The 13,629-nt window shown below is 39.9% G+C and overlaps 1 protein-coding gene across 7 annotated transcripts in view; it reads right to left on the reverse strand.

Annotated features, from left to right (window-relative positions):
• Positions 1–13,629, reverse strand: part of LOC122551273 (serine/threonine-protein phosphatase 6 regulatory ankyrin repeat subunit B-like) — a 223,967-nt gene that overhangs the window by 88,479 nt on the left and 121,859 nt on the right. For 5 of the 7 annotated variants that reach the window (XM_043692915.1, XM_043692911.1, XM_043692910.1 and 2 more), the window contains 6 exons: positions 11,516–11,630; positions 6,819–6,901; positions 5,968–6,085; positions 5,594–5,662; positions 5,065–5,205; positions 4,245–4,328 (listed from right to left, as the gene is read on the reverse strand). In XM_043692915.1, the coding sequence (XP_043548850.1) occupies positions 4,245–4,328; positions 5,065–5,205; positions 5,594–5,662; positions 5,968–6,085; positions 6,819–6,901; positions 11,516–11,630 (610 nt within the window). The remainder of the gene's footprint in view (positions 1–4,244; positions 4,329–5,064; positions 5,206–5,593; positions 5,663–5,967; positions 6,086–6,818; positions 6,902–11,515; positions 11,631–13,629) is intronic. The other 2 variants (XM_043692912.1, XM_043692917.1) reach the window with 1 other exon arrangement.

Here is a 13,629-nt window from a genome sequence, read left to right on the forward strand (position 1 = left end):
TCAAAGATCAGCAAGGTGGCCTTTGTGTGGAGCCACAGAAAATGGGGGAGATACTAAATGAATATTTTGCATCAGTATTTACTGTGGAAAAGGATATGGAAGATATAGACTGTAGGGAAATAGATGGTGACGTATTGCAAAATGTCCAGATTACAGAGGAGGAAGTGCTGGATGTCTTGAAACGGTTAAAATTGGATAAATCCCCAGGACCTGATCAGGTGTACCCGAGAACTCTGTGGAAAGCTAGAGAAGTGATTGTTGGGCCTCTTGCTGAGAAGCTATTTGTATCATCAGTAGTCACAGGTGAGGTGCTGGAAGGTTGGAGGTTGGCAAACGTGGTGCCACTGTTTAAGAAGGGCGGTAAAGAAAAGCCAGGGAACTATAGGCCGGTGAGCCTGACCTTGGTGGTGCGCAAGTTGTTGGAAGGAATCCTGAGGGACAGGATGTACATGTATTTGGAAAGGCAAGGACTGATTCGGGATAGTCAACATGGCTTTGTGCGTGGGAAGTCATGTCTCACAAACTTGATTGAGTTTTTTGAAGAAGTAACAAAGAAGATTGATGAGGGCACAGCAGTAAATGTGATCTATAATGACTTCAGTAAGGCGTTTGACAAGGTTCCTCATGGGAGACTGATTAGCAAGGTTAGATCTCATGGAATACAGGGAGAACTAGCCATTTGGATACAGAACTGGCTCAAAGGTAGAAGACAGAGGGTGGTGGTGGAGGTTTGTTTTTCAGATTGGAGGCCTGTGACCAGTGGAGTGCCCCAAGGATCGGTGCTGGGGCCTCTACCTTTTGTCATTTGCATAAATGATTTGTATGCAACCATAAGAGGTACGGGTAGTAAGTTTGCAGATGACACCAAAATTGCAGGTGTATTGGACGACGAAGAGGGTTACCTCAGATTACAACAGGATCTGGACCAGATGGGCTAGAGGGTTGAGAAGTGGCAGATGGAGTTTAATTCAGATAAATGCTAGGTGCTACATTTTGGGAAAGCAAATCTTAACAGGACGTATACTTAATGAAGTAGGAGAAAGTGAGGGCTGCAGATGCTGGAGATCAGAGCTGAAAAACGTGTTCTGGAAAAGCGCAGCATCCAAGGAGCAGGAGACTCAACGTTTCGGGCTGCCCGAAACGTCGATTCTCCTGTTCCTTGGATGCTGCCTGACCTGCTGCGCTTTTCCAGCAACACATTTTCAGCTCATTGTGATATATGTAAACAACAGAGATGAGTGTGTGTGTTTGGGGAAGGCAGGGGTTGAGGAGATAAGTGAGTTTGTGAAAGATAAGAAAATTGGCCAGGGGAATTAATAATCAGGAAGGTGATCTTAGATTTCAGGAAAATAGACAGGTTGGTCAGATCATGACAGATGGGATTTACCCTTTTAAGTGCGACATGAGGTACTTTGGAAGACGTAACGAGGGAGTATTCAATAAATGGCAGGACACTAGGTAGTTCAGAGAAAAGAGAGATTTGCGAGCACTTGTCCATAGATCCATGGAGCGGGCAGGATGGTTCATAAAGTGGTTCAGGTGGCATGCAAGACACCATTAATCATGGAAATAGGTTGCAACAGCAGGGAGGTCATGCTGGAGCTGTCCAAAACTTTGGTTAAGCCACAGCTAGAATATTTTGTGCAGTTCTGGTCACTGCACCATAGGAAGGATGTGATTACACTGGAGGGGATGCAGAGGAGATTGAACAGGATGTTGCCTAGGATTGAGAATTTTAGCTCTAAAGAGAGGCTGGAGAAGTTTTCATGAGAGCAGAGAAGGGAGATGGGGTACCTGATTGACATGTGTAAAGGTTATGAGGGGCACGGACAGGATGGATAGAAAGCAGCTGTTCCTCTTTGAAGGGTCAGTACGAAAGTGCACAAATATAATTTGAAAGGCTAGAAATTTAGAGGGGATTTGAAGAAAAACGTTTTCACCCAGAGGATGGTGGGAATTTGGAATGCGCTGTCTGGGAGAATAGTAGAGGCGAGAAACCTCAACCTTTAAAAAGGTGCATGGATGAGCACTTGAAATGTCAGAACATTCAAGTCAATGGACCATGTGCTGTAAAGTGGAATTAGGGTAGGTAGATCAGAGTCTCAATAACTCAGCATATCTTTTGTATTGTATGACTACAACAATTCGCTAATTGCTGAAGCGGACTGTTCTCTAACACAAGGCTATCCTTCACCGAGAGACTATTGCAAGGATTTTATAGTTTCAAGCTAGGCAATCCTTCAGTTTTTCTCCTGCACAAATTCCAAACTCAGTTTGAGCCCCAATCTCATTCACATGTTGAGTACTGTTAGTATTTTATCCGCCTGACCAGCATTTACATTTCTAATTTTGTTCCTGATTTATGAAATTCCATCCTGCGCAAGATCAAAAGTATGACTGCCTTCTGTGCAAAAAAAGCCAAATGAATGGAAGAAAGGCACCTCTAACACCAACAGTCCACTGCAAGACAATATGGCATATTTGGTAAATTCCAAACTGAAATGTTAACAGAAATGCTTCAAGGAGTGCCAAAAGTAGAAAAGCCAGGTAGAAAGGCAGAGGGATTTTGGGAAGAAATTCCAGAAGTTAGGGTTTAGACAGCCAAAGATGTGACCAATTATAAAACAATTAAAACTGGAGACATTCGTGGGCCAGAATTAGAGTGCAACTATTTTGGAGGAATATAGAGCTGCAGGTGGTTACAGATAATGATGGGCCAGGGCATAAACAGATCTTAAAGTAAGGATGAGAATTTGAAATCTGAGGCAAATTGCTACAAATTAGAATGCGGACAAGAGAGTTTTGGATGACTTCATTAATAGAGGGAGAATTTGGGAGGCCAGACACAAATGCATTAAAATAGTAAAGGAGGAATAAAGAAAGGTATAAATGAACATTTCAGCAGATAAGTAGTGGTCAGAAAGGAATCGTTTAATATTACAGAAGGGTAAATGGTCAATCACTTTCAGTCAGATGCAGGAAGACTCCTGTTATTTTCACTGAACTCAATTTAAAAAGAAGAAAAGAAGCTGTATTTTAACCAATACTACTGAGTGCATGGATACACGAATGCATCTAAAAGTATCCTCACTTAAAATATTTTTAAAAATCTAAAATGAGGCAATTAAAAGGTACAGCAAGTCCTCACAAAGTCATGCTTGCATTAATAAAAATCACAACTTTGAATGAAGCATGCTTTCCCGGAGGAAGTAATGTTCAAGCCCGAGTTAGATTCCTGCAGATGTTTTTTGTTTGGAAACACCACATAGGTTGAAAGACACAGGACCATATGTGTGTACTCCTAGCTGAAATAACAAACTAAATCACAAAATGTGTTTTGTTTACATTTTGTGATTTGATTTGTTATTTCAGCAAGTGCACAAACATGGTACTGTCTTTCAACCTGCATGCTGCTATGTAGTTACGTAGTTCAAGATCTCTGTAAGAAACAACTTAACATTAAATTTAAATGGTGTAAATTCTTAAATACTTGCATTGTAAATAAGATAATGTCTAAAATAAAATACTTTCAAAAATAAAGACAAAATACAATATAAAAGGCAAGTACAGGTATTGTAAATTCAACTACATGTTAAAATTCTACTCACCTCATGAAGTTTGAATTGACCAGGCTCCATCTAGTGACAGAATTTGGTTGGAGCAGGTGGCTTCTGTCACTAGGTGCAGCCTGGAAGTCAGTACAGAATGCAAAATATGAAGCAGAACTGCAAAACACCAGAAACTTCAAAGGTAACAACATAGGGCATGAATGGGATGAGCATGGAAAAGAGGAACGAGGGACAGTGCACAAACAGACCGGTCAACTGTCCAGAATGTGAGGGCAGAAGGCAAGGACTTGAAAACTGGTAAGCCAGGGAACAAGTCTGACAAACAATGTTCAACTGAAACTCAACACAATAAATATACCACTGTTTCACTTAAATGGTAAAGGAGTCAAATTTAAGTCAGTATTTACTGCAGTAACATTATAAACCTGCTCAATTTGGCAGTGCACCCATTTTGGATAAACATGAGCAACCAGCAGAATATATTATCACAGCATAGAACATTTCAGATACAAAGGAAACCTTTCACTGCTAAAGTTCAAAGCAAACTATTCCATTCCCGATTTACAGCAGGTGCTAGTTAAAAACTAAAACTTGGTGCACTGAAGGCCAAAGAAGCAGTAAGAACTATCTTAGAAGTTTTAGTTCATCTTTTATGTCTGGAAAATTTCAACTTACAAGGAGGCCTCTTTCTCTTTTTTCTCATTTGAGTCATCAAGTTCTTCACTATTTGCATCTGAATTCGCCAAGATACTTTTTCTCCTTGGTGAAGGAATCAAACATTCAGGGAGGTTTGGATTACTTAATGAACAAAAATTTCAAAATAAAGCCATTGTTAACTTACTTTTTCTGTTGTTAGAAAAAGATTTGAGGATTTCTAAAGTGTTTTTCAATTGCAATTGCTTAGTCTACTCATAATATTTGATCTTTACAAATCAATTCCATAATTATCACAAAATATCAAAACCTAATTTAACAGATTAAGTAATTTTTTTTAGATGAGATTACTTACAGTGTGGAAACAGGCCCTTTGGCCCAACAAGTCCACACTGACCCGCCGAAGCGCAACCCACTCAGACCCATTCCCCTACGTTTACCCTTTCACCTAACACTACGGGCAATTTAGCAAGGCCAATTCACCAAACCTGCACATTTTTGGACTGTGGGAGGAAACCAGAGCACCCGGAGGAAATCCACGCAGACACGGGGAGAACATGCAAACGCTACATAGTCAGTCGCCTGAGTCAGGAATTGAACCCAGGTCTCTGGCACTGTGAGGCAGCAGTGTTAACCACTGTGCCACCGTGTCGCATTTTACTTTGAAAATTTATCACAAGGCCTTTTCTGGCATCCATGAAATGTAAAAACTAATAGTCATGAACTGACTTTAAAAGCCTATTAAGCAACAACTAAAGTCTTAATTTGTCATGATAACAGTGCAGAAATCACTAGCACTATAGTTATAAACTCAATTCCAGACCACATGAGATGCTCTTACTTTCTGTCCACATCAGATGCTGCAGCATAGTGCAAAGCTGTGCAACCTCGTTCATCTGTTTCATTAATATTGGCCCCTGTTGACACCAGCGTCATAATAGATTGGTAGTTACAATTCGCAGCTGCATAGTGCAATGGAGTCCTGCAAAACATCAGAAATATGCATTTTTGACAATTTCAGGAATGCCCAAACCACAAGAATTGTTTTTTACAAATATATACTGTGACCTAAGCATATCAATCTGCTTTTGCAGGAACCTTGGAAATAGAATGAAAAATCTCAGCTGCAACATTCAGACTTGATCACATTAATGATTTGCTGTCAGCAAATCATTAACATACATATATGCGCGTATCCTTGACTTTCAAATTCAGTTTTTGAAATGCTCTCTATAGAAACCTGTTAAATAGTTGAGAAAGCAAACAAGTAAAAAAAATTATGTTGCTGGCTTCTGTGCTCAGCACAACCATAAACTAACATTAACTGTATTCGCTGGACTTATTACAAAAGTTGAGCATAAGTTACACACCTCCCACATTTGTCCTTGTTATTGAAATCCGCTCCACTACTCAGTAGTAGTTTTATGCAATCAACATTGCTGTGAGATGAAATATATGGTATGTTAGAGTGTGATGGTGTACAACAAACCGTTCTTTCAATAAGGTCAAAATCCAAACTAAATTACATACTAACCAGCAAGATAATGGGAACAAACATTACTTGAGCTGGGAGAAGGTTTAGTAAAACAGCTATAAATAGTAAAATTAACTACTTCAAAGATCTGAGAAATTCCATGAAAAAATATATAAATTACATTTGGGATTTAAATGTATATTGAATAAAACAATGAGAAAAAAGCAATATTAAATTGCACTTGAGGAATGCATGCTTGTTCAAACTCACCCTCCTGCAGCAGCAGCATGAAGGCAAGTCCTTCCAAAATTATCAGGGGTGTCTATCTCAAAGCCTGCAGACAGCACGTGCTCGTTATTAAATGATGACACTATGCTATATTTTTGTCCTAGTAGACCGCAAGAAATGTTGCAAAGACAGAAATCAATTAGCATAGGCAACGGTTTACAAGCTAACCAAGCAAACGGTTCCTTCAAAAAAGGATCCTAAACCTCAAAGCCAAGATGTTACACTGGGATACAAATTAAAGTATTAAATAATTTGGATGCATATAATTAAATTTCAATTATTTTTATTCAATTCCTGCTCCATGCTACATGTATTAGGAACACAAACATTTTATAGTGAAAGTACATAACCAGTTTTTCTGGCTCCAAGAAGAAGTGTGGCTAAAAATCCGGTCATATTTAATGACAGGCTAGATTTCCTGCTCCTTGACTAGAGTAGTGGAACAGCAGCACATATTACTTATGAAATAAATGCGTGATTAGCAAAATGCTTTATTAATGCATTTGAGTCAGTTAACTCGCAATTAATCATGAGCACAGAAGTTGCTTTTTAAGTATCATTTGGAAACTGATATTGCCAGCTACCAGTATTCAGCATTGTTTCAACATGTGCCAAGATAAACAAATGAGCCATTGATTTCTAAAACAATACAGGATACCCAAGTAATGACACTACCACTCAGGAAAACTATGCGTTACACAGGATTACACTCATAATGAGACAACTATTAAAGAATGAAGAGAACAGGAAGTCATTGAACAGTAAACCAAGTGAACAAAACTACAATCATTGATAAAATTTAAGTGTTCCTAAATTGTTTTTAATATACTTGCCTGATGACAATAACTTCCGGCAGCAGTCTGCATGTGCGTTTAATGCTGCTAAATGCAAGGGAAACATACCATGGATGCCACATCTAAGAAACAAACATCACAGTTGTGTCATATAACTGAAAATATTTTTAGGTTTTGTTAAATTTCTAGGTGCTCCTGTTAAATGCACAAACTTCAACAAGACATCCACATAAATTTGCTAAGTGAGCATTAAAGCATTCTAAAACAATATATTCAATCATTTTGAACAATAAAACAAATAAATTAAGATCATATGCTGTATCTAAAGTTTATTTTTAAAGTCTGGGAACTTTAAATAAGGACTAAAGTTGATTTTTGAAGTGTATCACAATACATTTAATTTTCTTGAGAAGGCGAAATATAGAGGAACCTATATTCGGCTCACTGAAATGCTGCAAAGAACAATCCTGGACAGGCCAGGACTAAATGACTGACCTCCTGCCCTCTTCCACCCCCAACCACCGCCCTCGCCCACACTTTCCCTGGAGTTCTACACAGAGGTGAACCCTAAACGCAACTTTCCCAGATATTCTCTCTATCATTGTCTGGTACTGTAGAACCTGTCGAAAAGGTGCACGTGTGCATGCTATTTGGAGACTTACCCCACAAAGGAAGCAGCAGTCTTACTGCTGGTGTACAGTCCGGCTACCCCCAAGGGGGGTGGGGGCGCGGACGGTGGCTGCGGGATGGACAGGGTTGCGGGGTTGGGGCGCAGTGTTGAGGGCGGGGTGGGAGGCAGGCGGGGTGGTGGTGTTGGACCGGGTTGGGGGCAGGCAGGGGCTCGTGTGCAGTGCGCTTTTCCCTAGTCCCCTGAATGGGGAGCAGACTTCATAGAAACTCCAAGCCCCAGAGGAAATCAATTAACCAAATAATCAATTAGCCAAATTAAATATTGCCCACCCATCTTGTTCAGATAATAGAGGTTTCTCTGTATACCAAAAAGAAGTCAATGAAATGGGACAAATGTTTCACAACATTTGCTAACATATGCCACAATTTATATCAAACATACAATTTAAGTAAGTTTACTTCATCAAAATGAATGATGGTGATCCATTACTACAAAGCTCAACATGAACATTAGTAGGAAAATAAGTTTGATCCTCGACAAAAATACAAGTTTATATTCATAATTTCTCATGTAAGCAAATCACATTTCATAGAACTTTCAGAATACCCAAAATAGACAAGACAATGAAAACATCTCCCATAAAAGTATAGTGAAAGGTTCAGGATATAATGTTAATCTACACAGGAGTTTGTTCAACCTACAATATAAACTAGCCAAAGTGGAAATGATAACATTTAAATCTTAAATGAATACCAAATATGAAGTACAGTCACTTTTCAGGTATTATTGTAGTATGGATTTATATTTCTCATACTAATTTAAAATAAAAAAAGTCATACAAATATGTTACCATTGTTCATCACACAAACTGAGCTTACCCCATGGGTGCTAACATCACTGAAAAGTTTATTCAACTCAATCAAACTGCTGCACCCTGGATGAGTCCCACAGAAAATTGATGAAATCACCATTTAATTGCAAACAGGCCAGCAAACAATCCATTTCAATTTATGCTGCCGATTGTTGTTAGTATTTTACTTATTACATAGACAATACAGAATTGGAGCATTCAAACTTAATTTTGCCAACAATCTTGTGCCAATTTTGAACTGAGAATGCTCATCACCAGAAAACATAGGGAGAAAATGGGAGAATTCATACATTTACATTTCAGAGAATGCCTACCAGTAAAATATTTTGACACAACCAGGTTTCTTCTAAGAAGCCATTAAATGGAACAACTTTTAGCTAGAATGAATATTGCTTTAAAACTACTGCTGAGCTGGGAAGTTGATTTGCAGACATTTCGTCCCCAGTCTAGGTGACCTCTTCAGTGCTTTGGAGCCTTTTATGAAGCGCTGCTGCTGTATTGTCTCTTCTGGAATTTATTTTGTTCTGTTTCTACTGCTTCCGGTTGCTCGTTGTAGTGCCCGGTTTAGGTCTATGTGCTTATTGATGGAGTCAGTGGATAAGTGCCATACGTCTAGAAATTCGCTGGCTGTCCTCTGTTTGGCTTGTCAAATGATCATTGCATTGCCCCAGTTGAATTTTTGGTCCTTGTCATGTGTGTTGGACTACTGGGGACAGCTGGTCATGGCACTTAGTGGCTGGTTGGTGATCGCGGATGCGGATTGCTAATTGTCTGCCTGTTCGTCCAATATAGTGTTGTGCTGTCTTTGCATGGAATTTTGTAAATTACATTTGTCTTGCACATGGAGAGTATAGTGTCTTGTGTCCTGGAGAGTTGTGTCTGAGCGTGGCTGTCGGTTTATGGGTTGTCATGAATCTCAGTCAGAGAGGTCTGGCTGTCAGTTCAGAGATTTGTTTTAATGTAAGGTAGCGTGGCGAATGAGTTAGGTTGTGGCATGTCTTTGTCGTGTTGTCTGTTAGGCATCTGCGGGTGAAGTTGTGGGGATATCCATTCTCTAGAGAGGTGTTCTTCTTCCCTTTTTGGGTCAGGAGTGCTGCAGTGTGTTGTAGCCCTTTTCAGCAGGGTTCTAGTACAGCTTCTTTTCCGAGAGTTCAGGTGGTTGCTGTTGTAGTCCAGGACCTGGTTGGTGTGTGGGGCTATCCTGTACACTTCTGTGGTGCATTCATTGTTGTGTTCTTTCTGCCAACACATTTAGGAAATGGAGTTGAATTGTTGGTTTCTTCCTCTTGTAAATCTCATCCCTGTGAGCTCAGTATTGATAATCCAGTGTGTGATTTCAATTTCTGATCTCAATTATAGCAAAGGTGTCAGCCATGTATCTGATCCAGAGTTTGGGTTGGATTTGTGGGGAGGGCTGTTTGTTCCAGTCTTTGTATCACTGCTTCTGCTATGAGCCCAGAGAAGGGTGAGCCTATAGGTATCCTATTGATTTGTTCATATATTTCACAGACAACGACAAAGCGATGGGCTCATTTGATGTAACAACACTGTTCACTTCAATTGACAAAAGTCTAGCCAGAGAGACAATAGCTAACCTCCTGGACAAACAGAACAGACAACACAATGGGGAACCGATCAACAAGAACTGCATACTCAAACTACTAGACCTGTGCCTGACAACACACTTCACATTCAACAACCGAATAGATGAACGGATCGATGGAACACCTATGGGCTCATGGCAGAAGTGATGCAGAGACTGGAACAAACAGCCCTCCCCACAAATCCAACCCAAACTCTGGATCAGATACATGGATGACACTTTTGTGATCGTTAAGAGAACGCACACCAAATTACCAACACAGTGCTCACGGGGATCAGATTTATGAGAGGAGGAAACCAACAATTCAACTCCCATTCCTAGATGTGACGGTGGAAAGGGCACAGAATGCTGAATGCAAAGTGAACAGGAAAAACACATACCAACCAGATCCTGAATCACAATAGCAATCAACCGAACACACACAAGAGAAGCTGCATTAGGACTCTGTTCAAAAGGGCTACGACACACTGGAGCACTGCCAACCTGCGAAGGGAAGAAGAACACCCCTCCAGAGTATTCACAAAGAACGAATATCCCCACAACTTCATCTGCAGATGCCAAACAGACAAACAACACGATGAGGACATGCCACAAACTAACTCACTAGCCATGCTACCTTACATTAAAAACATCTCTGAACTGACAGCCAGACTTCTGCAGCCATTGGGATTCATGACAGCCACACTCAGACAACAACTCATCAGGACAAAAGGCTCTATACCTATCATGTGCAAGACAAAAGCAATTTACAAGATTCCATGCAAAGACTGCACGCAACACTATACAGGAGAAACAGGCAGACAACTAACAATCCACATCCACAAACACCAATTAGCCACTAAACACTATGACCAGCTGTCCCTAGTAACAACACACACAGATGACAAGGACAACACAACAATCATAGCACAAGCCAAACAGAGGATAGCCAGAGAATTTCTAGAAGCATGGCACTTATCCACAGACTCCAATCAACAAGCACAGATCTAGACCCAAAACACCAGCCACTATAATGAACAACTGGAACTGACAACCAGAAGCAGCAGGAACTGAACCAAATAAACTGAAGAGGAGATTGTACAGCAGCGCTTCATATGAGGCTCCAAAGCACCGAATATGTTACCAAGACAGGGGACAAAACAGCTGCAAATCAACTTCCAAACTTGGCAAACATACCCACAGCTACAAAACTACAGACTATTTCATATTTCAGGTCTCAATGAAAATACTTAACTCTTCGTTCAAAAGATAGATAGATCCTGATAGCAAAAAATAGTGGAGTGAATTTGGTATATGGGTGCATAAAATTAAATTGAAATATTTCATGAAGCTTATGTGAACTTCCTTAATTAAATAATTATATGATTTTGGACAAAAGCAAAACTTGCTTTCTCTCAAGAAAACAAAATCAGGCAAAAAGAAACAATATAGTCCTTAAGTCTTATAATTCTAACAATGATGACTTACATGAGAGTTGGGGAGGGAAATAAACTGGCACTTTTTTTTTGAGGTTGATAGCTGCAGTAAACATACATGCCAAGTTAACAAGCAGAAAAATGATGACTAGTTGTTAATATTGAGATGTTAACAGCAATCTGAAGAGGAATGCAATCAACCATTCATAAACTTACTTCGCAGTTTCAGCTCCACTGGTTATCAAGGTATTAATCAAAAGTTCATGTCCATATCTGGCAGCCACATGCAAAGGGGTATTGCCATCTTTATCAACACAATCTATCTCACCACCTTCAAGGGGAAAAAAATAATTTTAAAAAAGGTGTAATCTGCACATTATATAGATAACCCGCACCAAATGTATTGGTACTGTACCATTATACAGGTTATTTTAAAATGAAAGTCTTCCCTCTTGCAAAGATCACCTGCTAATATTCATTCCATTACCTCCATCTATAGCTCGATAATTTCTAGGTTCACTGTTTCCATGTAATTTTCAGTGCAGTTAATCCTGCATCTGTACACACGACAACCTCCAACTGTTATATTTTCTCAACTGTGTTAATGTAGAAATGCCGGTTCTCATTTTCAAATTCATTCATAACCCTATCCCTCTACCTCAGTAAATCTGACTCATTGTTTTATTATAGCAAGCCCCTCCAATTCTTTTAGTTCTGACCCACAACACATCCCCACTTTCCTCAACAAATAGTTGAGACCTATAATCAATATCTCTCTGGGGATTCAGTAGTTTTACCTGAAAATTATTCCTCACCCCAGGTACAGTTCAAGTATGATATGGAATAGAGTGCATTTTAAATGAGGGAGAGGCAGCAAGGCAGTGAAGTTTGGATGCAAACAAAAATTTATATCCAAACTTCACTGCCTTGCTGCCTCGCCCTCATGTTCAAATGCACTCTATTCCATATCATACTTGAACTGTACCTGGGGTAAGGAATACTTTTTGGGTAAAACTACTGCATCCCCAGAGAGAAGCTGAAGGGAAACAAAAACTCGGATTGGCATGTCAGATTAATCACAGGAAACTGTGTCAACTGAGAGAATGCTGCTCAGATTCTTGGCACAAGAACAGTTTGACAGGAAAAAATTGTGGCTGTAAGAGCGGCTCCTTTTTTTGAGGTAATTTAGATGTTAGAGGTGATTTCCTCATTCCAGGAGCAGCAATTACTGTTTTATAAGCTGTTGTGTTTTGCAATTTCGGGAACAAAAGATCAAAACAACAGAAGGAGGAAGACAGACAAAAGGCAGTGACCACATGATCACACAGAGAGAGAGAGAGAAACCTACACTGCTAACTGAGATAGCAGTGAATCTGCACAGTTACTGCCTTTGTTGTTTGAGTTCATGTATCTCTGGGCATCGATGTGTGTCTAGGAAAAATTACCAAACAGCGAAATTCACAGCTGATCTTGGAGAAACCAATGTGGGTGAGCTCACAGCACAAGAACAGATAAGTGCATAGTCTTTAAGTGTAACCTTGCTGTAAATCTATAGCAGTGAGTACAGTGGGTTCTTTCTTGAAATGTTTTATTGAGATCTGACTCAATTAAATTTTAAAAATATAAACCATAAGTAGTTAGCCTGGAGCACTTTTTAAAAGCAAAAGGATGGCGCTATTTTCTAGGTCTGTAGATTGCGAGGGAGCAAAGATGGCCTTTAATAGAGTGATATGCTCTTCCTGTTGGATGTGGGAGTTTACATACAGTTTCCATATTATTGTGATTACGTCTGCAGGAAGTGTCTTTGGTTGCAAATCGTATCAGATCAAATGGATCAGTTGGATCAGCAGTTAGAGGTAATGAGAAATTTACAAGAGTTCGGGGGTGTGATGAATGGCAGTAATAGGAAGGGAGAAAAGCTACAGAGAGAGTGAGGGAAATGGGTTAACTACAGGAAAGAAGAACATAGAAAAATACAGCGCAGTACAGGCCTTTTGGCCCTCGATGTTGCGCCAATCCAAGCCCACCTAACCTACTCTAGCCCACTATCCTCCATATGCCTATCCAATGCCCGTTTAAATACCCATAAAGAGGGAGTGTCCACCACTGCTACTGGCAGGGCATTCCATGAACTCACGACTCGCTGAGTAAAGAATCTACCCCTAACATCTGTCCTATACCTACCACCCCTTAATTTAAAGCTATGCCCCCTTGTAATAGCTGACTCCATACGTGGAAAAAGATCGCATGGTGAACCCTATCTAAACCCCTAATCATCTTGTACACCTCTATCAAGTCACCCCTAAACCTTATTTTCTCCAATGAAAACA

Source organism: Chiloscyllium plagiosum, chromosome 7, assembly GCF_004010195.1.
Source record: "Chiloscyllium plagiosum isolate BGI_BamShark_2017 chromosome 7, ASM401019v2, whole genome shotgun sequence".
NCBI classification, from domain to species: Eukaryota; Metazoa; Chordata; class Chondrichthyes; order Orectolobiformes; family Hemiscylliidae; genus Chiloscyllium; species Chiloscyllium plagiosum.